This window comes from Salmo salar, chromosome 27 (assembly GCF_965601325.2).
Source record: "Salmo salar chromosome 27, fSalSal1, whole genome shotgun sequence".
NCBI classification, from domain to species: Eukaryota; Metazoa; Chordata; class Actinopteri; order Salmoniformes; family Salmonidae; genus Salmo; species Salmo salar.
The window spans coordinates 36,386,328-36,410,804 of record NC_138317.1 but is presented as its reverse complement, the minus strand read 5'-3'; the positions used below and the strand labels follow the sequence as shown (position 1 = coordinate 36,410,804).

The 24,477-nt window shown below is 39.0% G+C and overlaps 1 protein-coding gene across 3 annotated transcripts in view; it reads right to left on the bottom strand.

The window, feature by feature from the left end:
• The window catches only part of slc45a4a (solute carrier family 45 member 4a), an 83,172-nt gene that overhangs the window by 6,207 nt on the left and 52,488 nt on the right, over positions 1-24,477 (bottom strand). For all 3 annotated transcript variants that reach the window (XR_001324748.3, XM_014178588.3, XM_014178587.3), the window contains 5 exons: positions 22,393-22,581; positions 16,383-16,562; positions 15,094-16,262; positions 14,699-14,798; positions 13,828-14,039 (listed from right to left, as the gene is read on the bottom strand). Coding sequence is in view for 2 of the 3 variants with exons in the window: in XM_014178588.3 (XP_014034063.1) it covers positions 13,828-14,039; positions 14,699-14,798; positions 15,094-16,262; positions 16,383-16,562; positions 22,393-22,581 (1,850 nt within the window). In the remaining variant the exon portion in view is untranslated. The remainder of the gene's footprint in view (positions 1-13,827; positions 14,040-14,698; positions 14,799-15,093; positions 16,263-16,382; positions 16,563-22,392; positions 22,582-24,477) is intronic.

Below are 24,477 nucleotides of genomic sequence, written 5' to 3'. Positions count from 1 at the left end.
TGTAGGTCTGCAATAACATCCTTCGACAGAAGTTACTTCTACTGTTTATTGTATGTGATTTCAACTATATTTAATGAGATGTCCACTCAGTATGTTTACTTCAAAACGTTGTGGGGACATGTAAAAGAATGTAATAAAGCATCCACATTTTTGCTCTCATGTTCTCACACTGGGTGTGAATACCATGACCTCTGAACAGTGAATACCATGACCTCTGAACAGTGAATACCATGACCTCTGAACAGTGAATACCATGACCTCTGAACATCATCTGGTATACTGTATATTGATCTAGTAGGAAAGTGGTTCCCGATCTAGTAGGGCAGTCCCGTACCCCTTCAAACATTCAACCTCCAGCTTCGTACCCCCTCTAGCACCAGGGTCAGCGCACTCTCAAATGTTGCTTTTGCCATCATTGTAAGCCTGCCACACACACAGTACATGATACATTTATTAAACATAAGAATGAGTGTGAGTTTTTGTCACAACCAGGCTCGTGGGAAGTGACAAAGAGCTCTTACAGGACCAGGGCACAAATAATAATATAATAATAATCAATAATTTTTCTCTTTATTTAGCCATCTTACATATAAAACTTTATTTGTTCATCGAAAATTGTGAATAACTCACCACAGGTTAATGAGAAGGGTGTGCTTGAAAGGATGCACATAACTCTGCAATGTTGGATTGTATTGGAGAGAGTCATAAATGTAACGGACATATACCAGGAGCTGTGCCAGGCCCGCCACTCATCCAGCTGTAGCGCATAGAACTCACTGGCTTGTATGCGAAGCAGTAATTGTTTCAAAACATCTTCTGCCATGTCACTGATGCGTCATGAAACAGTGTTGTTTGATGAAGACATTGTCTGTATAGTTATTTTGGCCTTTTCCCCCAGCATTGTCCCAGTCATATCTGCAGCAGCAGGAAGAATTAAGTCCTCCACAATAGTATGGGGCTTGCCTGTCCTAGCCACTCGGTAGCTCACCGTATAAGACGCTTCTAGCCCCTACTTATTAATGGTATCTGTTGCTTTTATACATGTCTTACTACTCAAAAGTTGTCTTAATACTCGCTCAAAAAACTCCTTTGGCTTATTTTTCAAATTGGCATGTTTTGTATCTAAATGTCTGTACAAGAGTAAAGGTTTCATCGAGTTGTGAGATAGCACTTTTGCACATATAACACACTGTGGCTGAGGAAAGGCACTACTCCCAATACAAGTGAACCACAAATCAATGTAATGCTCATCATATTTACGCCTCTTCGATGGTCCAACGTCCTTGTCTGTTGTTCGGTGCTTTCCCGGGTAAGGGGGCAGTAGCTCTTCGGCTGCATCATATTCACAACTGTCAGTGTCCATGCTAGCTGGGCTAACAACACATGTAGAATTACTGATGCTAGCATTGGATGTGGTCGTGGAAGCAGAACAACTTGTGTCTTCAACAGGTGCAGGTGTAATACTGCTGGTAGTAGCAGTACTACCAGTAGAGCTGGTATGAGTCTCTATGGACGCGGGCCTTACTTTTGTTAACCATTCATCCATTTTAGAGCAAACAGAATGAGCAGCAGCTACGTTTGGCTACATACGGACCGTTAGTGGAATTCCCACAAGAGAGTAATGGTTAATGTGATTGGATGTTAATTATTTGACTAGGCTACCTGTATTTGACATTGTGTTGTATTTCGCTGATTTTAATTTTGGCAGTGAAACGAGGCTACTCAGGCGAGAAAAAAACCTCACCCAAATGTATATCCCCGTTGGAAAATATAAATGGACTGTTAGAAAATGTGAAGATCTTTTTTTTTTATATATATATATTTTTTAATGTGAATCACATTTTTATTTGGTGTACCCTCAGCGGCATTGCACCCCAGATTGGAAATACCTGCAGTAGGAGATGCTACTAACTAGCCTGTTATATCAGTGTATAGTAACTAACCTGTTATATCAGTGTATAGTAACTAACCTGTTATATCAGTGTCTACTAACTAACCTCTTATATCAGTGTGTAACTAACTAACCTGTAATATCAGTGTCTACTAACTAACCTGTAATATCAGTGTCAACTAACTAACCTGTTATATAAGCGTGTAACTAACTAACCTGTTATATCAGTTTCAACAAACTAACCTGTTATATCAGTGTCTACTAACTAACCTGTTATATCAGTGTGTAACTAACTAACCTGTTATATCAGTGTCTACTAACTAACCTGTTATATCAGTGTATAGTAACTAACCTGTTATATCAGTGTCTACTAACTAACCTGTTATATCAGTGTCTACTAACTAACCTGTTATATCAGTGTATAGTAACTAACCTGTTATATCAGTGTCTACTAACTAACCTGTTATATCAGTGTATCGTAACTAACCTGTTATATCAGTGTATAGTAACTAACCTGTTATATCAGTGTATAGTAACTAACCTGTTATATCAGTGTCTACTAACTAACCTGTTATATCAGTTTCAACAAACTAACCTGTTATATCAGCGTGTAACTAACTAACCTGTTATATCAGCGTGTAACTAACTAACCTGTTATATCAGTTTCAACAAACTAACCTGTTATATCAGTTTCAACAAACTAACCTGTTATATCAGTGTGTAACTAACTAACCTGTTATATCTGTGTTTACAAACTAACCTGTAATATCAGTGTCTACTAACTAACCTGTTATATCAGCGTGTAACTAACTAACCTGTTATATCAGTTTCAACAAACTAACCTGTTATATCAGTTTCAACAAACTAACCTGTTATATCAGCGTGTAACTATCTAACCTGATATATCAGTGTCTACTAACTAACCTGTTATATCAGTGTTGACAAACTAACCTGTTATATCAGTGTCTACTAACTAACCTGTTATGTTAGTCTATACTAACTAAGCTGTTATATCAGTGTGTAACTAACTAACCTGTTATATCAGTCTATACTAACTAACCTGTTATATCAGTGTGTAACTAACTAACCTGTTATATCAATCTATACTGACTAACCTGTTATATCAGTTTCAACAAACTAACCTGTTATGTCAGTCTATACTAACTAACCTATTATGTCAGTGTGTAACTAACTAACCTGTTATATCAGTCTATACTAACTAACCTGTTATGTCAGTGTTTACTAACTAACCTGTTATATCAGTCTATACTAACTAACCTGTTATATCAGTGTCCACTAACTAACCTGTTATATCAGTGTCTACTAACTAACCTGTTATATCAGTGTATACTAACTAATCTGTTATATCAGTGAATACTAACTAACCTGTTATATCAGTGTCTACTAACTAACCTGTTATATCCGTGTCTACTAACTAACCTGTTATATCAGTGTCTACTAACTAACCTGTTATATCAGTCTATACTAACTAACCTGTTATATCAGTGTATACTAACTAACCTGTTATATCAGTGTTTACAAACGAACCTGTTATATCAGTGTTTACTAACTAACCTGTTATATCAGTGTCTACTAACTAACCTGTTATATCAGTCTATACTAACTAACCTGTTATATCAGTGTTTACAAACTAACCTGTTATATCAGTGTTTACAAACTAACCTGTTATATCAGTGTCTACTAACTAACCTGTTATATCAGTGAATACTAACTAACTTGTTATATCAGTGTCTACAAACTAACCTGTAATATCAGTGTCTACTAACTAACCTGTAATATCAGTGTGTAACTAACTAACCTGTTATATCAGTTTCAACAAACTAACCTGTTATATCAGTGTCTACTAACTAACCTGTTATATCAGTGTGTAACTAACTAACCTGTAATATCAGTGTCTACAAACTAACCTGTTATATCAGTGATTACAAACTAACCTGTTATATCAGTTTCAACAAACTAACCTGTTATATCAGTGTCTACTAACTAACCTGTTATATCAGTGTGTAACTAACTAACCTGTAATATCAGTGTCTACTAACTAACCTGTAATATCAGTGTCAACTAACTAACCTGTTATATAAGCGTGTAACTAACTAACCTGTTATATCAGTTTCAACAAACTAACCTGTTATATCAGTGTCTACTAACTAACCTGTTATATGTGCTGCCGTATTCATTGACCTGGCCAAAGCTTTTGACTCTGTTAATCACCACATCCTCATCGGCAGACTCAGTAGCCTTGGTTTCTCAAACGATTGCGTCGCCTGGTTCACCAACTACTTCTCTGACAGAGTTCAGTGTGTCAAATCGGAGGGCCTACTGTCTGGACCTCTGGCAGTCTCTATGGGGGTACCACGGGGTTCAATTCTTGGGCCAACTCTTTTCTCTGTATACATAAATGATGTCGCTCTTGCTGCTGGTGAATCTCTGATCCACCTCTACGCAGACGACACCATTCTGTACACTTCTGGCCCTTCTTTGGACACTGTGTTAACAACCCTCCAGACGAGCTTCAATGCCATTCAACTCTCCTTCCGTGGTCTCCAACTGCTCCTAAACACAAGTAAAACTAAATGCATGCTCTTCAACCGATCGCTGCCTGCACCTGCCCGCCTGTCCAGCATCACTTCTCTGGACGGTTCTAACTTAGAATTTGTGGACAAATACAAATACCTAGGTGTCTGGTTAGACTGTAAACTCTCCTTCCAGACTCACATCAATCATCTCCAATCCAAAGTGAAATCTCGAATTGGCTTCCTATTTCGCAACAAAGCATCCTTCACTCATGCTGCCAAACATACCCTCGTAAAACTGACCATCCTACCAATTCTCGACTTCGGCGATGTCATTTACAAAATAGCTTCCAATACCTTACTCAACAAGCTGGATGCAGTCTATCACAGTGCCATCCGTTTTGTCACCAAAGCCCCATATACTACCCACCACTGCGACCTGTACGCTCTCGTTGGCTGGCCTTCGCTTCATAATCGTCGCCAAACACATTGGCTCCAGGTCATCTACAAGACCCTGCTAGGTAAAGTCCCCCCTTATCTCCGCTCACTGGTCACCATAGCAGCACCCACCTGTAGCACGCGCTCCAGCAGGTATATCTCTCTGGTCACCCCTAAAGCCAACTCCTCCTTTGGTCGTCTCTCCTTCCAGTTCTCTGCTGCCAATGACTGGAACGAACTACAAAAATCTCTGAAACTGGAAACACTTATCTCCCTCACTAGCTTTAAGCACCAGCTGTCAGAGCAGCTCACAGATCACTGCACCTGTACATAGCCCATCTATAATTTAGCCCAAACTACTACCTCTTCCCCTACTGTATTTATTTATTTCTTTATTTTGCTCCTTTGCACCATATTATTTATATTTTATCTCTGAACTTTCTTCAAACTACAAATCTACCATTCCAGTGTTTTTCTTGCTATACTTTATTTACTTTGCCACCATGGCATTTTTTTGCCTTTACCTCCCTTATCTCACATCATTTGCTCACATTGTATATAGTCTTGTTTTTTTTTCTACTGCATCATTGATTGTATGTTGTTTTACTCCATGTGTAACTCTGTGTTTTTGTATGTTGTCGAACTGCTTTGCTTTATCTTGGCCAGGTCGCAATTGTAAATGAGAACTTGTTCTCAACTTGCCTACCTGGTTAAATAAAGGTGAAATAAAAATAAAAATAAAATATCAGTGTGTAACTAACTAACCTGTAATATCAGTGTGTAACTAACTAACCTGTTATGTCAGTCCATACTAACTAACCTGTTATATCAGTGTCTACTAACTAAGCTGTTATATCAGTGTCTACAAACTAACCTGTTATATCAGTGTGTAACTAACTAACCTGTTATATCAGTGTCTACTAACCTGTTATATCAGTGTATACTAACTAACCTGTTATATCAGTGTCTACTAACTAACCTGTTATATCACTGTAAACTAACTAACCTGTTATGTCAGTGTGTAACTAACTAACCTGTTATATCAGTGTCTACTAACTAACCTGTTATTTCAGTGTGTAACTAACTAACCTGTTATATCAGTGTCTACTAACTAACTTGTTATATCAGTGTGTAACTAACTAACCTGTTATATCAGTGTATACTAACTAACCTGTTATATCAGTGTCTACTAACTAACCTGTTATATCACTGTATACTAACTAACCTGTTATGTCAGTGTGTAACTAACTAACCTGTTATATCAGTGTCTACTAAGTAACCTGTTATATCAGTGTCTACTAACTAACCTGTTATATCAGTGTGTAACTAACTAACCTGTAATATCAGTGTGTAACTAACTAACCTGTTATATCAGTGTCTACTAACTAACCTGTTATTTCAGTGTATACTAACTAACTTGTTATATCAGTGTGTAACTAACTAACCTGTTATATCAGTGTCTACAAACTAACCTGTTATATCAGTGTGTAACTAACTAACCTGTTATATCAGTGTCTACTAACTAACTTGTTATATCAGTGTGTAACTAACTAACCTGTTATATCAGTGTCTACTAACTAACTTGTTATATCAGTGTGTAACTAACTAACCTGTAATATCAGTGTGTAACTAACTAACCTGTTATATCAGTGTCTACTAACTAACCTGTTATTTCAGTGTATACTAACTAACTTGTTATATCAGTGTGTAACTAACTAACCTGTTATATCAGTGTCTACAAACTAACCTGTTATATCAGTGTGTAACTAACTAACCTGTTATATCAGTGTCTACTAACTAACTTGTTATATCAGTGTGTAACTAACTAACCTGTTATATCAGTGTATACTAACTAACCTGTAATATCAGTGTGTAACTAACTAACCTGTTATGTCAGTCCATACTAACTAACCTGTTATATCAGTGTCTACTAACTAAGCTGTTATATCACTGTATACTAACTAACCTGTTATGTCAGTGTGTAACTAACTAACCTGTTATTTCAGTGTATACTAACTAACTTGTTATATCAGTGTGTAACTAACTAACCTGTTATATCAGTGTCTACAAACTAACCTGTTATATCAGTGTGTAACTAACTAACCTGTTATATCAGTGTCTACTAACTAACCTTTTATAACACTGTATACTAACTAACCTGTTATGTCAGTGTGTAACTAACTAACCTGTTATATCAGTGTCTACTAACTAACCTGTTATATCAGTGTCTACTAACTAACCTGTTATATCAGTGTGTAACTAACTAACCTGTAATATCAGTGTGTAACTAACTAACCTGTTATATCAGTGTCTACTAACTAACCTGTTATATCAGTGTGTAACTAACTAACCTGTAATATCAGTGTGTAACTAACTAACCTGTTATATCAGTTTCAACAAACTAACCTGTTATATCAGTGTTTACAAACTAACCTGTTATATCAGTGTCTACAAACTAACCTGTTATATCAGCGTGTAACTAACTAACCTGTTATGTCAGTCTATACTAACTAACCTGTAATATCAGTGTCTACTAACTAACCTGTTATATCAGTGTCTACAAACTAACCTGTTATATCAGTGTGTAACTAACTAACCTGTTATGTCAGTCTATACTAACTAACCTGTTATATCAGTTTCAACAAACAAACCTGTTATATCAGCGTGTAACTAACTAACCTGTTATATCAGTTTCAAAAAACGAACCTGGTATAGCAGTGTCTACTAACTAACCTGTTATGTTAGTCTATACTAACTAACCTGTTACATCAGTGTCTACTAACTAACCTGTTATGTCAGTGTCTACTAACTAACCTGTTATATCAGCGTGTAACTAACTAACCTGTTATATCAGTGTGTAACTAACTAACCTGTTATGTCAGTCTATACTAACTAACCTGTTACATCACTGTCTACTAACTAACCTGTTATGTCAGTCTATACTAACTAACCTGTTATATCAGCGTGTAACTAACTAACCTGTTATATCAGTCTATACTGACTAACCTGTTATGTCAGTCTATACTAACTAACCTATTATGTCAGTCTATACTAACTAACCTGTTATATCAGTCTATACTAACTAACCTGTTATATCAGTGTCCATTTAACTAACCTGTTATATCCGTGTCTACAAACTAACCTGTTATATCAGTGTCTACTAACTAACCTGTTATATCAGTCTATACTAACTAACCTGTTATATCAGTGTCTACTAACTAACCTGTTATATCAGTGTATACTAACTAACCTGTTATATCAGTGAATACTAACTAACCTGTTATATCAGTGTCTACTAACTAACCTGATATATCCGTGTCTACTAACTAACCTGTTATATCAGTCTATACTAACTAACCTGTTATATCAGTGTCTACTAACTAACCTGTTATGTCAGTGTCTACTAACTAACCTGTTATGTCAGTGTCTACTAACTAACCTGTTATATCAGTGTTTACAAACTAACCTGTTATATCAGTGTCTACTAACTAACCTGTTATATCAGTGTCTACTAACTAACCTGTTATATCAGTGTATACTAACTAACCTGTTATATCAGTGTCTACTAACTAACCTGTTATATCAGTGTCTACTAACTAACCTGTTATATCAGTGTTTACAATCTAACCTGTTATATCAGTGTTTACAAACTAACCTGTTATATCAGTGTATACTAACTAACCTGTTATATCAGTGTCTACTAACTAACCTGTTATATCAGTGAATACTAACTAACTTGTTATATCAGCGTCTACTAACTAACCTGTAATATCAGTGTCTACTAACTAACCTGTTATATCAGTGTGTAACTAACTAACCTGTAATATCAGTGTGTAACTAACTAAACGGTTATATCAGTTTCAACAAACTAACCTGTTATATCAGTGTCTACTAACTAACCTGTTATATCAGTGTCTACTAACTAACCTGTTATATCAGTGATTACAAACTAACCTGTTATATCAGTGATTACAAACTAACCTGTTATATCAGTTTCAACAAACTAACCTGTTATATCAGTGTCTACTAACTCACCTGTTATATCAGTGTGTAACTAACCAACCTGTAATATCAGTGTCTACTAACTAACCTGTAATATCAGTGTCTACTAACTAACCTGTTATTTAAGCGTGTAACTAACTAACCTGTTATATCAGTTTCAACAAACTAACCTGTTATATCAGTGTCTACTAACTAACCTGTTATATCAGTGTGTAACTAACTAACCTGTAATAGCAGTGTGTAACTAACTAACCTGTTATGTCAGTCCATACTAACTAACCTGTTATATCAGTGTCTACTAACTAAGCTGTTATATCAGTGTCTACAAACTAACTTATTATATCAGTGTGTAACTAACTAACCTGTTATATCAGTGTCTACTAGCTAACCTGTTATGTCAGTGTGTAACTAACTAACCTGTTATGTCAGTCTATACTAACTTTCCCGTTATATCAGTGTCTACTAACTAACCTGTTATGTCAGTCTATACTAACTAACCTGTTATATCAGTGTCTACTAACTAACCTGTTATGTCAGTGTGTAACTAACTAACCTGTTATGTCAGTCTATACTAACTTTCCCGTTATATCAGTGTCTACTAACTAACCTGTTATGTCAGTCTATACTAACTAACCTGTTATATCAGTGTCTACTAACTAACCTGTTATGTCAGTCTATACTAACTAACCTGTTATATCAGTGTCTACTAACTAACCTGTTATATCAGTGTCTAGTAACTAACCTGTTATATCACTGTATACTAACTAACTTGTTATGTCAGTGTGTAACTAACTAACCTGTTATATCAGTGTCTACTAACTAACCTGTTATATCAGTGTATACTAACTAACTTGTTATATCAGTGTGTAACTAACTAACCTGTTATATCAGTGTCTACTAGCTAACCTGTTATGTCAGTGTGTAACTAACTAACCTGTTATGTCAGTCTATACTAACTAACCTGTTATATCAGTGTCTTCTAACTAACCTGTTATGTCAGTCTATACTAACTAACCTGTTATTTCAGTCTATACTAACTAACCTGTTATATCAGTGTCTACAAACTAACCTGTTATATCAGTGTATACTAACTAACCTGTTATATCAGTGTCTACTAACTAACCTGTTATATCAGTGTCTACTAACTAACCTGTTATATCAGTGTTTACAATCTAACCTGTTATATCAGTGTTTACAAACTAACCTGTTATATCAGTGTATACTAACTAACCTGTTATATCAGTGTCTACTAACTAACCTGTTATATCAGTGAATACTAACTAACTTGTTACATCAGTGTCTACTAACTAACCTGTAATATCAGTGTCTACTAACTAACCTGTTATATCAGTGTGTAACTAACTAACCTGTAATATCAGTGTGTAACTAACTAAACGGTTATATCAGTTTCAACAAACTAACCTGTTATATCAGTGTCTACTAACTAACCTGTTATATCAGTGTCTACTAACTAACCTGTTATATCAGTGATTACAAACTAACCTGTTATATCAGTGATTACAAACTAACCTGTTATATCAGTTTCAACAAACTAACCTGTTATATCAGTGTCTACTAACTCACCTGTTATATCAGTGTGTAACTAACCAACCTGTAATATCAGTGTCTACTAACTAACCTGTAATATCAGTGTCTACTAACTAACCTGTTATTTAAGCGTGTAACTAACTAACCTGTTATATCAGTTTCAACAAACTAACCTGTTATATCAGTGTCTACTAACTAACCTGTTATATCAGTGTGTAACTAACTAACCTGTAATATCAGTGTGTAACTAACTAACCTGTTATGTCAGTCCATACTAACTAACCTGTTATATCAGTGTCTACTAACTAAGCTGTTATATCAGTGTCTACAAACTAACTTATTATATCAGTGTGTAACTAACTAACCTGTTATATCAGTGTCTACTAGCTAACCTGTTATGTCAGTGTGTAACTAACTAACCTGTTATGTCAGTCTATACTAACTTTCCCGTTATATCAGTGTCTACTAACTAACCTGTTATGTCAGTCTATACTAACTAACCTGTTATATCAGTGTCTACTAACTAACCTGTTATGTCAGTCTATACTAACTAACCTGTTATATCAGTGTCTACTAACTAACCTGTTATATCAGTGTCTACTAACTAACCTGTTATATCACTGTATACTAACTAACTTGTTATGTCAGTGTGTAACTAACTAACCTGTTATATCAGTGTCTACTAACTAACCTGTTATATCAGTGTATACTAACTAACTTGTTATATCAGTGTGTAACTAACTAACCTGTTATATCAGTGTCTACTAGCTAACCTGTTATGTCAGTGTGTAACTAACTAACATGTTATGTCAGTCTATACTAACTAACCTGTTATATCAGTGTCTTCTAACTAACCTGTTATGTCAGTCTATACTAACTAACCTGTTATTTCAGTCTATACTAACTAATCTGTTATATCAGTGTCTACTAACTAACCTGTTATGTCAGTGTCTACAAACTAACCTGTTATATCAGTGTATACTAACTAACCTGTTATATCAGTGTCTACTAACTAACCTGTTATATCAGTCTATACTCACTAACCTGTTATATCAGTGTCTACAAACTAACCTGTTATATCAGTGTCTACTAACTAACCTGTTATATCAGTGTGTAACTAACTAACCTGTTATATCAGTCTATACTAACTAACCTGTTATATCAGTTTCTACTAACTAACCTGTTATATCAGTGTCTACTAACTAACCTGTTATATCAGTGTGTAACTAACTAACCTGTTATATCAGTCTATACTAACTAACCTGTTATATCCGTGTCTACAAACTAACCTGTTATATCAGTGTCTACTAACTAACCTGTTATATCAGTGTGTAACTAACTAACCTGTTATATCAGTGTATAGTAACTAACCTGTTATATCAGTGTCTACTAACTAACCTGTTATATCCGTGTCTACAAACTAACCTGTTATATCAGTGTGTAACTAACTAACCTGTTATATCAGTCTATACTAACTAACCTGTTATATCAGTGTATAGTAACTAACCTGTTAAATCAGTGTTTACTAACTAACCTGTTGTATCAGTCTATACTAACTAACCTGTTATATCAGTGTCTACTAACTAACCTGTTATATCAGTGTTTACTAACTAACCTGTTATATCAGTGTCTACTAACTAACCTGTTATATCAGTGTCTACTAACTAACCTGTTATATCAGTGTGTAACTAACTAACCTGTTATATCAGTCTATACTAACTAACCTGTTGTCTCAGTGTCTACTAACTAACCTGTTATATCAGTATGTAACTAACTAACCTTTTATGTCAGTCTATATTAACTAACCTGTTATATAAGTGTGTAACTAACTAACTAACCTGTTATGTCAGTCTATACTAACTAACATGTTATATCAGCGTGTAACTAACTAACTAACTAACTAACTAACTAACTAACTAACTAACTAACTAACTAACTAACTAACTAACTAACTAACTAACTAACTAACCTGTTATATCAGTGTGTAACTAACTAACAACTAACTAACCTGTTTTGTCAGTCTATACTAACTAACATGTTATATCAGCGTGTAACTAACTGACTAACCTGTTACATCAGTGTTTACTAACTAACCTGTTATGTCAGTCTATACTAACTAACCTGTTATATCAGTGTGTAACTAACTGACTAACCTGTTATATCATTGTTTACTAATTAACCTGTTATGTCAGTCTATACTAACTAACCTGTTAGGTCAGGGTATACTAACTAACCTGTTAAGTCAGTGTGTAACTAACTAACCTGTTATATCAGTCTATACTAACTAACCTGTTATATCAGTATGTAACTAAATAACCTGTTATATCAGTGTACAGTAACTAACCTGTTATATCAGTGTATACTAACTAACCTGTTGTCTCAGTGTCTACTAACTAACCTGTTATATCAGTATGTAACTAACTAACCTGTTATATCAGTGTACAGTAACTAACCTGTTATATCAGTGTGTAACTAACTAACTAACCTATTATGTCAGTCTATACTAACTAACATGTTATATCAGCGTGTAACTAACTAACTAACTAACTAACTAACTAACTAACTAACTAACTAACTAACTAACCTGTTATATCAGTGTGTAACTAACTAACAACTAACTAACCTGTTTTGTCAGTCTATACTAACTAACATGTTATATCAGCGTGTAACTAACTAGCTAACCTGTTATGTCAGTGTCTACTAACTAACCTGTAATATCAGTGTATACTAACTAACCTGTTATATCAGTGTCTACTAACTAACCTGTTATATCAGTCTATACTAACTAACCTGTTATATCAGTGTGTAACTAACTGACTAACCTGTTATATCAGTGTTTACTAATTAACCTGTTATGTCAGTCTATACTAACTAACCTGTTAGGTCAGGGTATACTAACTAACCTGTTATGTCAGTGTGTAACTAACCAACCTGTTATGTCAGTCTATACTGACTAACCTTTTATATCAGTGTGTAACTAACTAACCTGTTATATCAGTGTTTACTAACTAGCCTGTTATATCAGTGTATACTAACTAACTTGTTATATCAGTGTTTACTAACTAGCCTATTATATCAGTGTATACTAACTAACTTGTTATATCAGTGTGTAAGTAACTAACCTGTTATATCAGTGAATACTAACTAACCTGTTATGTCAGTCTATACTAAGTAACCTGTTATATCAGTGTGTAACTAACTAACCTGTTATGTCAGTCTATACTAACTAACCTGTTATATCAGTGTGTGTAACTAACTAACCTGTTATATCAGTGTGTGTAACTAACTAACCTGTTATATCAGTGTATACTAACTAACCTGTTATATCAGTGTGTAACTAACTAACTTGTTACATCAGTGTGTAACTAACTAACCTGTTACATCAGTGTGTAACTAACTAGTATAGATCCTTACCTCTTTCATCTCATGGTATTGTCCCAGGAGAGCATAGGGGCAGTAGGAGATGCTCATGGAGATGATGCCCATGCTGCTGATCATCACCATGGAGACGTAGACGTTGGGGAAGATGGCCATGACAGCCGTACCGATGGAGAAGCCCAGCGTACCCAAGACGTAGATGACCTTGATGCTCAGGTCAAAGTTGTCCAGGTACTTCTGCAGTACGGCTGCAAACAACAGAATAGAATTGTTTATAAGCATTTGTGAATATAAACAAGGAGATGCTAAATCAAATGTATTTTATAAAGCCCTTTTTAAGTCAGCAGGTGTCACAATGTGTTTTACAGATACCCAGCCTAAAACCCCAAAGAGCAAGCAAAGCAGAAGCGAAAACAGAAGCGAAAGCGACCCTGGGAACCTAGATTTCATGTGGCCTCGTTGGTTTAGGTAACTCCAGTGTTATCCACACCGTGGCTCAACTGGATGGCATTCACCATGATTTAGTGACCAGTATCTAGTACAACATTCCTCTTGTGACTTCCTCTGGGTGTTTAGATCCTGGGTTGCTGTACAGCTCTTTGTGAGTAGTCTGACTGTACTTGTACAGGTCGTCTCAGCTCACTAGCTCATCACGGTCTAACCCTCCAGCATGTGAACAGAGCCACAGATAGCACATTGGGTGAAGACTGTGTGCACATTGTTCAGTACCGTTTTTATGGCTGCCTCAAAGCACACGGCCTGCACATGCCTGTGTATGGGCATGTGCGCTCATTCATTCATTGGTCACTTCATTTATTTGTTTTTCACTCGTTCGCTCATTCGTCCGTACGTCCATCCATCCATCCTTCCTTTCATCCATCATTCAACTCAGTGACTGGTCAGCGACCTGAGCAGGAGGCAGCTGTCAGGGCGTAGATGACCAGCCCCCAGCAGCCCATCTGAACTCCTTTGTGGTAGTTCTGCAGATCCGTGGAGTTAGCAGGAGCCTGGAGAGAGGAGATAAAACAACTCAGCTTAGTTACTGAGAGAGAATGTGAGGCTGGTAGCCCAGAGGTTAGAGAAGCGGGCCAGCAACCAGAGTTCAGCAGGTTCAAATCATAGGTCGGCAAGAAAATCTGGTGTGGAGTGAGTTTTTTGTGTGATCAATAGTTTTTTATTTGCAGAAGACAAGGAAAAAATACAAATGTACATTTATGCCCAAAAAGAATGCTTTGCCCAAAATAAATACAATTGTCTTTATAATAACGTGACACAATGACCTTGGAGTCCCAGCAGCCTTACCGTGGGGTCTCCGTGGTAAATGACCTGGCCCATGAAGTCAGTGTAGAAGACGGCCTCAGCTATGATGGAAAACCAGGTGAGGAGATGACAGACACACAGCCTCATCAGCTCTGGAGGCATCTTCAGCATGGACAGCCACAGCAGCCTGACCGTGGTCTCCGTCTCCCCCTCCTCACTCTCTGTATCCCCGCTGGAGTTGGTGTTGCCCGACTGGTGGCGCGCTCTGGGGTTCTGCTGTCTCCTCTTCTGTCTCCGCTGCACCTCGTAGATGTCGTTTAAGCTGCGCGAGGACTTGATGAGCAGCGCGGCGTTGGCTCTCCGGTAGCGGTAGCGGTGGGAACCCACGCGGCCGTAGTAGGAGAAGGTGCAGGACGGCTTGCGGTAGAAGATGTGGCGGCGGTGCCGCGTGGAGGCGTTGGTGCTGGCCGAGTTCTTCATGACCGAGCGGGCGTGCCCGTTGGCGCCCTGGCCCAAGCCGTTGGCGTGCGCCCGGCCGTTGGGCGTCTTCTGCTCGTTGACCTGGTTGTTGAGCAGCTCCTCCTCCCCGTCGCGGTCCTGCTCCTGCAGAAACTGTGACAGCCGGCAGATCTTTTTGGAGGTTTTGAGGAGGTCCTGGCTGCCTGTGCTGCTGCTGCGGCGTGGTGGAGAGCCGTGGTAGGATGATAGGTGGTCGGCGAAGATGGAGGGTTCGATGTGGCGCAGGAACAAAGCATCATGGTCCAGGTGATCTAGTGATGCATCGGTCATTTGCAGCACAGAGTCAGACTTGGACCTCACCATCTCCACATCCAGGAAGTCCATGTTAATGTCGCGCAACGAGCGCCCGTCCTCGCCCCCCTCTCCGTAGAACTCGTAACGGTCACAAGGGTCGTAGATGTCGTCTTCTCCAATGAGCTCCATGTGGGGGGTGTTGTGGCCGTGGAGCTTCCCCAGGGTGTCGTTGACCTTGTTGGCAGTGGAGGAGGCAGCGTCAGCTTCCTCGTCCAGCCGGTCCTGCTGGGGGCTGTACCGCTGCTCCTCGATGCTGAACAGATGCAGAGCCACCGAGATGGTGAACAAGATGGCGGCGAAGAAGAAGAGGATCTGCTCCTGGGACTTGAAGATTGAGCCCAGGAAGGTGTGGGTCCAGTCCAGACCGCCCAGCGCGTAGCCCACCGCTCCCCCACAACCTGGCGCAGACACACACATCATTTCCTCTTTGAGAATACTCAATCTATCAAAACTTTCACAGACATTACAGACACAGGTATGTGCATGGAAATATCCTGCTACTAAGACGTGTGTCATACCAGAGGAGAAGGCATGGATGTTGAGGGCCATGTCTTGTTCTTCGGTGTCCGCCACGTCTAGTAGGTAGGCCCTTATGGGACCCTCCGTGGCGTCTGCACTGAAGTCCAGCACCACCACTCCGAGCACCGTCAGAACGATCCCTATGGGCTGGTTATTTGGCACGTCGCCGACGGCAAGACCTTGAACACAACCAGAGACTGAGTTAGTATCCTAGCCGATATAACAGGTTCAGAAAACCATAGGCCTAATTCACAGACAGAGAGAAAGTTGGACACAGAGACCATTCCAGCAATATCCATCTTAGTTCCTTTCAGCCCTCCAACTAGGAGCACACTGCTGGATCAATAGAGAGAGAGAGAGATGGGGAGAGAGAGATGAAAAGAGAGGGAGAGAGAGAGGGAGAGAGAGATGAAAAGAGGGAGAGAGAGAGGGAGAGATGAGAGAGATGAGAGAGAGATGGAGAGAGAGATGAGAGATGGAGAGAGAGATAAAAAGAGAAAGAGATGGAGAGATGAGAGAGAGATGGAGAGAGAGAGATAGAGATGGAGAGATGAGAGCGAGATGGAGAGAGAAAGATATGGCGAGAGAGAGCGATGAGAGAGAGATGAGAGAGATATGGAGAGAGAGATATGGATAGAGAGAGAGATATGGAGAGAGAGAGAGATATGGAGAGAGGGAGAGAGAGGGAGAGGTGGGGAGAGAGAGAGATGGAGAGAGCGATTGAGAGAGATTTGCACATGTGAATCAATACCCGATTAGTGGGTTACGCCTTTTTACACACACACACACACACACACACACACACACACACACACACACACACACACACACACACACACACACACACACACACACACACACACACACACACACACACACACACACACACACACACACAGGACACACACACACAGGGCACACACACAGGACACACACACACACAGGACACATACACACAGGGCACACACACACACACAAAATAGATCCCAAATTCATACAACCAGTAGGCCTAGGCTACATTTTAAAAAAAACGATAAAAAGCAATAAGTCTGATGTAACAGATCAGAATGTTTAACTTTAAAATGTTGATAAACTATTATTTCTTTACATTATAAGCACAGCAACGCACACAAGTCAGGAAGCTACGTGTGAATGTTCATTATGCTATTAGCGGAAAACACCCCATATGCAAGAGGTTTCATGTGACAGATGAAAATAACCCTTAGAAATGTAGAAAGGTATGTAACGTGCTGAGGAAGCCTGCCTTCCGTTGCATATGTATTTACTGTTTGAGATGCTGCAGCAGCTCTCAACTGTCTGACAGATTTTTCTGCTCAAAGGCTCTGTATCTGTATGCCGAACACGTGATAAATAAGATACATAACAAATGTACTGTACACACACACGCCAATTTAATTCCATTCAATTATGCAAATTAACCTATAGACCGATAAGCAAGACCAGTCAAATGTATTTCCACCAATTAAGAGGCTAAAAAGCATTATTTCGCAATCAGATTTTTTTCTTCTTCTCCCGGCTGGTGTCAATTTTATTTATCGGCTGTTCTATTTATTTATTTTTAGGCCCAAATCCGGCTATTGCTGGCTAACAGAAACCCTGACACACCACTATATACCCTAGGTCATTCATAGCCCATTTCCCATAATGCCTTACGTGGTGTGTGACTACTCTCGTTGCCCTTGTGTCTGGTCCAAGCTGTGACCTTGTCTTACCCAGAGGTTTAGTATTACCCCAAAGGACCTTGGTTCATGGCACACACTGACATTTATGACATATATCACCTCAAAGACCAGGAAACACGTCAAGGTTGACTGGATCATATGTACCCTTATGGCTACAGAGAACATCTACATGTTACCTCATCTTTATGTTACCTCATCTATATGTTACCTCATCTAGATGTTACCTCATCTAGATGGTACCTCATCTATATGGTACCTCATCTAGATGTTACCTCATCTAGATGTTACCTCATCTATATGGTACCTCATCTATATGGTACCTCATCTATATGTTACCTCATCTATATGTTACCTCATCTATATGTTACCTCATCTATATGTTACCTCATCTATATGTTACCTCATCGGAACACTCCTGTTCTGGTCACACCAATGCAGAGTTATCAAAACAAGCATCTTATTCATCAAAATATAATTTATAATACAAACCAGCCATGAAAGCTTGTGTTTCATTGCCGTAAAACAAAACAAAGCCAAAGCCTTATCGTAAGCGTCATTAGTGTCAATTTCACTGGGAATGTAAACTCTTAGTAGTGAATTTCCATCATAACATTGAGCCCAGAGGAACTCCCCGCACACAACAACAAACAAGTCATTTTTCAGAACCTCTCATTAAAGGGAAAAGCTATTCTGAAAATATTTAGCTAATCAACAATGACCACAGAAGAGGAAGAGAGGTGTACAAGTTGAAGAAAGAAAGAAGTCTGTACTGAGTCTGTGTGTAGTCAGTCTGTGTGTAGTCAGTCTGTGTGTAGTTACTGTGTAGTCAGACTGTGTGTAGTCAGTCTGTGTGTAGTCAGTCTGTGTGTAGTTAGTCAGTGTGTAGTCAGTCTGTGTGTAGTCAGTCAGTGTGTAGTCAGTCAGTGTGTAGTCAGTCTGTGTGTAGTTAGTGTGTCGTCAGTCTGTGTGACGTTAGTGTGTAGTCAGATTGTGTGTAGTCAGTCTGTGTGTAGTCAGTCTGTGTGTAGTTAGTGTGTAGTCAGTCTGTGTGTAGTTAGTCAGTGTGTAGTCAGTCAGTGTGTAGTCAGTCTGTGTGTAGTCAGTCTGTGTGTAGTCAGTCTGTGTGTAGTCAGTCAGTGTGTAGTCAGTCTGTGTGTACGTAGTAAGCAAAGCCTTTCTTCCTGACAATGGAATGGCTGACGGGGTGACGCGCAGTGAGCTAGCGCTGGAGACAGGAAGTAGCTCCAGATAGGCATTGAAAGGTAAGAAGGAGGGCACAACAGGAAACGTTTCCCTGTGAACTGGTTCCCAGTCCTTTCCCATGTTACGGAGAATGACGGTTCACACACACACCGCCTGGCCCAGCAGGTCAGCGGACACAGGAGTCTGTAGTCTTGCTGCTTCTTGTTCTCAGCAAGTTACTGTGACCCACAGCACTGGGAGCTGAGCTAGGGGTGACGCCGCAAAAAAATAGCTGCTCTGGGAGGGTTACGACGAGGGCACTGAGCCAACACACACATTCACAGAAACGTGCACACACGTACATACACCTCTCTCCAACACTCTTCAAAGCAACGCGGGCCAACTAAATCAAATCCAATCCAATTGAAATCCAGGACCTGTCAAACTTTTCAGTTTGTTCAGTGACCCATGGAGCCACATCACCAGCAAGCAGAGAAAGTAAAGCCACTTTTCCTCTCCCTTCCACTACTACCAGACTCTTCAGTTCTACTTGGTGGACTGTCCTGAAGCCGGCAGCAAAACAACTCCATGGGTTATCTATCGATCTTCTCCTCTGCTGAACCTTGAAAGCACGGAGCGAAATGGATCCCTTCTCTCTTCCGCCTGCACAAAGTGAGGCACTTAGGGTGACTTCCACTGATAATGAATTTACCATAACCGATGGCTGGCTAATGTAGGATGTGAAACTTTTGGTGTGCGACACGTTGCATAAGAACAAAGTTGAAGTTATAGAACCAGGCTTTTTCCTGACCTTCCTAAACTCAGGAGAACCACAGAGAGACACAGCCAGAGCTACTTTTCAATTCAATTTGCTTCATATCACATTCCAGAAGAGGGCTTATTAGGTGAGGCAGAAAGCCTGCCGGACAGACTGGCTGCTCTCACTGATAACAACAGAGAACATAATTAGTCTATTCTGTGAACTCAATCATGTCTCTCTCTCTGATTTACATTTCAGTCATTTAGCAGACACTCTCTTATCCAGAGAGACTTATAGTAGGGAGTGCATACATTTTCCCTGTACTGGTCCCCCGTGGGAATCAAACCCACAAACCTGGCATTGCAAGTGCCTTGCTCTAGCAACTGAGCCACACACACCCACACACACACACACACACACACACACACACACACACACACACACACACACACACACACACACACACACACACACACACACACACACACACACACACACACACACACACACACACACACACACACACACACACACACACACAGGACACACACACACACACACAGGGCACACACACAGGACACACACTCACACAGGACACACACACAGGACACACACACACAGGGCACACACACACAAAATAGATCCCAAATTCATACAACCAGTAGGCCTAGGTTACATAAAAAAAAAACGTTAAAAGTAATGAGTCTGATGTAACAGATCAGAATGTTTAACTTTAAAATGTTGATAAACTATTATTTCTTTACATTATAAGCACAGCAACGCACACAAGTCAGGAAGCTACGTGTGAATGTTCATTATGAAATTAGCGGCAAAACACTATTGTCAAAAGCGCATCCCATATGCGAGCGGTTTCACGTGACAGAGATGAAAATATCTGTTAGAAATGTAGAAAGAGGGGAGATCTAAATGAGGAAGACACATTTGAATTGAAGTCATTCAGTTGTACAACTGACTAGGTATCCCCCTTTCCCTTTCCCCTAATATGCAACAACTAGCATGGGTTGCTAATATGACTACACTTGTTCCTTTGGCTACTGGACAATGAAAGAAAGCTGATATCAAATAATTGCCACTACTGATATGCTCTGATTTTGGCTAGGCTACTTTGAAGCAAGGTAAGACATGCCTCATAATATTTAGTAAAACGTTCAGGTTTCAAACAATTAAGTATATATTTTTAAAATGCATCCTGCCTCCAGCTCATTGCAAAGTGGTGTGTGATGCGCTGATGAAGCCTTGCATCTGTTGCCTATACATTTGCTGTTTGAGATGCTGTAGCAGCAGCTCTCGCTCTGTCTGACAGATTTCCCGCCCAAATGCTCTTTATCTGTATGCTGTATGCGTGTGATAAGTAAGATACATAACAAATATACTGTACAAACGCACCAATTTAATTACACTAAATTTTGCAAATTAACCTATAGACCGATAATCATGACCAGTCAAATGCATTTACAACGACTGGTATTTCCATGAATTAATAGGCTGAAAAGCATTTCGCAATGGAATTTTTTATTGTTCTTAACCCTAACCCCCAGTTCCAACGCTGGTCCTCTGTAGCTCAGTTGGTGCTTGTAACACCAGGATGGTGGGTTTGATTCCTGGGACCACCCATATTTTAAATGAATGCATACATTACTGTAGTTGCTTTGGAAAAAATACATGTTTTATCACACCCATTGTATACGCAGTGGTGGAAAAAGTACCCAATTTTCATACTTGAGTATAAGTAAAGATACCTTAACAGAAAATGATTCAAGTAAAAGTGAAAGTCACCCAGTAAAATCCTACTTGAGTAAAAGTCTAAAAGTATTTGGTTTTAAATATACTTAAGTATCAAAAGTAAAAGTATAGATCATTTAAAATTCCTCATATTATGCAAACCAAACGGCATGATTTTCTTGTTTTTTAAATTTACGGATAGCCAGGGGCACACTCAAACACTCAGACATCATTTACAAACAAAGCGTTTGTGTTAAGCCTGTTTAGTGTTTAGTGAGTCCGCCAGATCAGATGCAGTAGGGATGACCAGGAGTTTTCTTTTTAAGTGCGTGAATCAGACCGTTTTCCTGTCCTGCTAAGCATTCAAAATGTACAGAGTACTTTTGTGTGTAGAAAGTACATTATTTTCTTTAGGATTGTAGTGGAGTAAAAGCAAAAGTTTTCAAAAATATAAATAATAAAGTAAAGTACAGATACCCCAAAAAACTACTTAAGTAGTACTTTAAAGTATTTTTACTTAAGTACTTTACACCACTGGGTATACGGTCTGATATACCATGGCTGTCAGCCAATCAGCATTCAGGGCTCGAACCACCCAGTTTATAATATATTATTTATTACCTATGAGTGACCCGTTGAGGAAGAGTGCCACTCCGAACAGCACGCCCACACACAGGGCCAGGATGAAAGGACGTCGCCGGCCCCATTTCAGGGTGCAGCGATCGCTGGCTGAGCCAATCAGAGGTGTGAAGATCAGGCCCAGGATGGGGCTCAGGAACCAGGTCAGGCTGTAATACTGTTCTGGAAGACCTGGAGATCGACAGGAAGGAAACGAGAAGGGGGTTAGGGTTAGGGTTTATCATCAAATATAAACGCAACACGTAAAGCGTTGGTCCCATGTTTCATTAGTGGAAATAAAAGATCCTCAAATTATTCCATGCGCACAAAAAGCTGATTATCTTCTCTGGGCTATTATGGCTATCTGCATGTTTCTGTCATCTTGGCCAAAGTAGCCCTTTCACGTAGTGGTACTTGCTGAATGACAAGGCAGATTCGGTGAAGTGTGCCAATTCACTGGCGAACTACACAGGCACAGAATGGAGTCCTGGTGTACATAAATGGGGCAGCCTACATGCTAGTAATATGCAAGTGACAACACCATCTTAGGACACTTGTGGGTGATTGCCATTCATCCATCGTCTTATCCAACAAACTGATATTTGGAAACATTTTGTCACAATGAATCATATCAGCTGTCCGTTCTGTGTTTAAGATCCATTCAAGTGCAATACGTTAGATGAGGCCTATTCTGCCTTCTATTCTTTTGGCCAAGTGCCTTTTGATTTGGTGCCATCCAGTGGCTGTTTTGTGTAGCCGCAGCTAGCCTGTACTCCGCTGTGCTACTTCTTTGTTGGTGGTAAAACAGGAAAAATAGGAAATGATGCAGTTCAGCCTCATTGTTGGAAAAGAGTGACGTAATACAGCGGTTTATCTTCTGCCATCCTTCTTGTTAAGCCTTCGTTAAGAATTGCCTGTAAATACAAATCATTTCTAAGATGTTCATCTTTTAGTATTGTAAGTATTTTCTGCAGGTCATGTTTTAATTCTGAGTTTTTAAGTAAATCGATTACATGTATTCCCTCGTTAGCCTAGCCTACCTGTTAACCTGTTGGGTCTAGGGGGCAGCATTTGCACGTCTGGATAAAAAAAATGTACCCGATTTAATCTGGTTACTAATCCTACCCAGTAACTAGAATATGCATATACTTATTATATATGGATAGAAAACACTCTAAAGTTTCCAAAACTGTTTGAATGGTGTCTGTGAGTATAACAGAACTCATTTGGCAGGCAAAACCCTGAGACATTTTCTGACAGGAAGTGGATACCTGATGTGTTGTATTGATTTTAAACCTATCCCATTGAAAAACACAGGGGTTTAGGAATATTTTGGCACTTCCTATTGCTTCCACTAGATGTCACCAGCCTTTACAAAGTGTTTTGAGTCTTCTGGAGGGAGATCTGACCGAACAAGAGCCATGGAACGGTGATGTCCCATTAGACACCTGGCGCGCTACTTCATGTTGGGTACCCTCGTTCCAATACGTTATAAAAGGCTATGCATTCGTCCACCTTGAATATTATTCATGTTCTGGTTAAAAAAGGCCCTAATGATTTATGCTATACAACGTTTGACATGTTTGAACGAACGGAAATATATTTTTTCCCCTCGTTCATGACGAGAAGTCCGGCTGGCTTACATCATGTGCTAACGAGACGGAGATTTTTGGACATAAATGATGAGCTTTTTTGAACAAAACTACATTCGTTATGGACCTGTGATACCTGGAAGTGACATCTGATGAAGAGAATCAAAGGTAATGGATTATTTACATAGTATTTTCGATTTTAGATCTCCCCAACATGACGTCTAGTCTGTATCGCAACGCGTATTTTTCTGGGCACAGTGCTCAGATTATTGCAAAGTGTGATTTCCCAGTAAGGTTATTTTTAAATCTGGCAAGTTGATTGCGTTCAAAAGATGTAAATCTATAATTCTTTAAATGACAATATAATATTTTACCAATGTTTTCTAATTTTAATTATTTAATTTGTGACGCTGACTTGACTGCCGGTTATTGGAGGGAAACGATTTCCTCAACATCAATGCCATAGTAAAACGCTGTTTTTGTATATAAATATGAA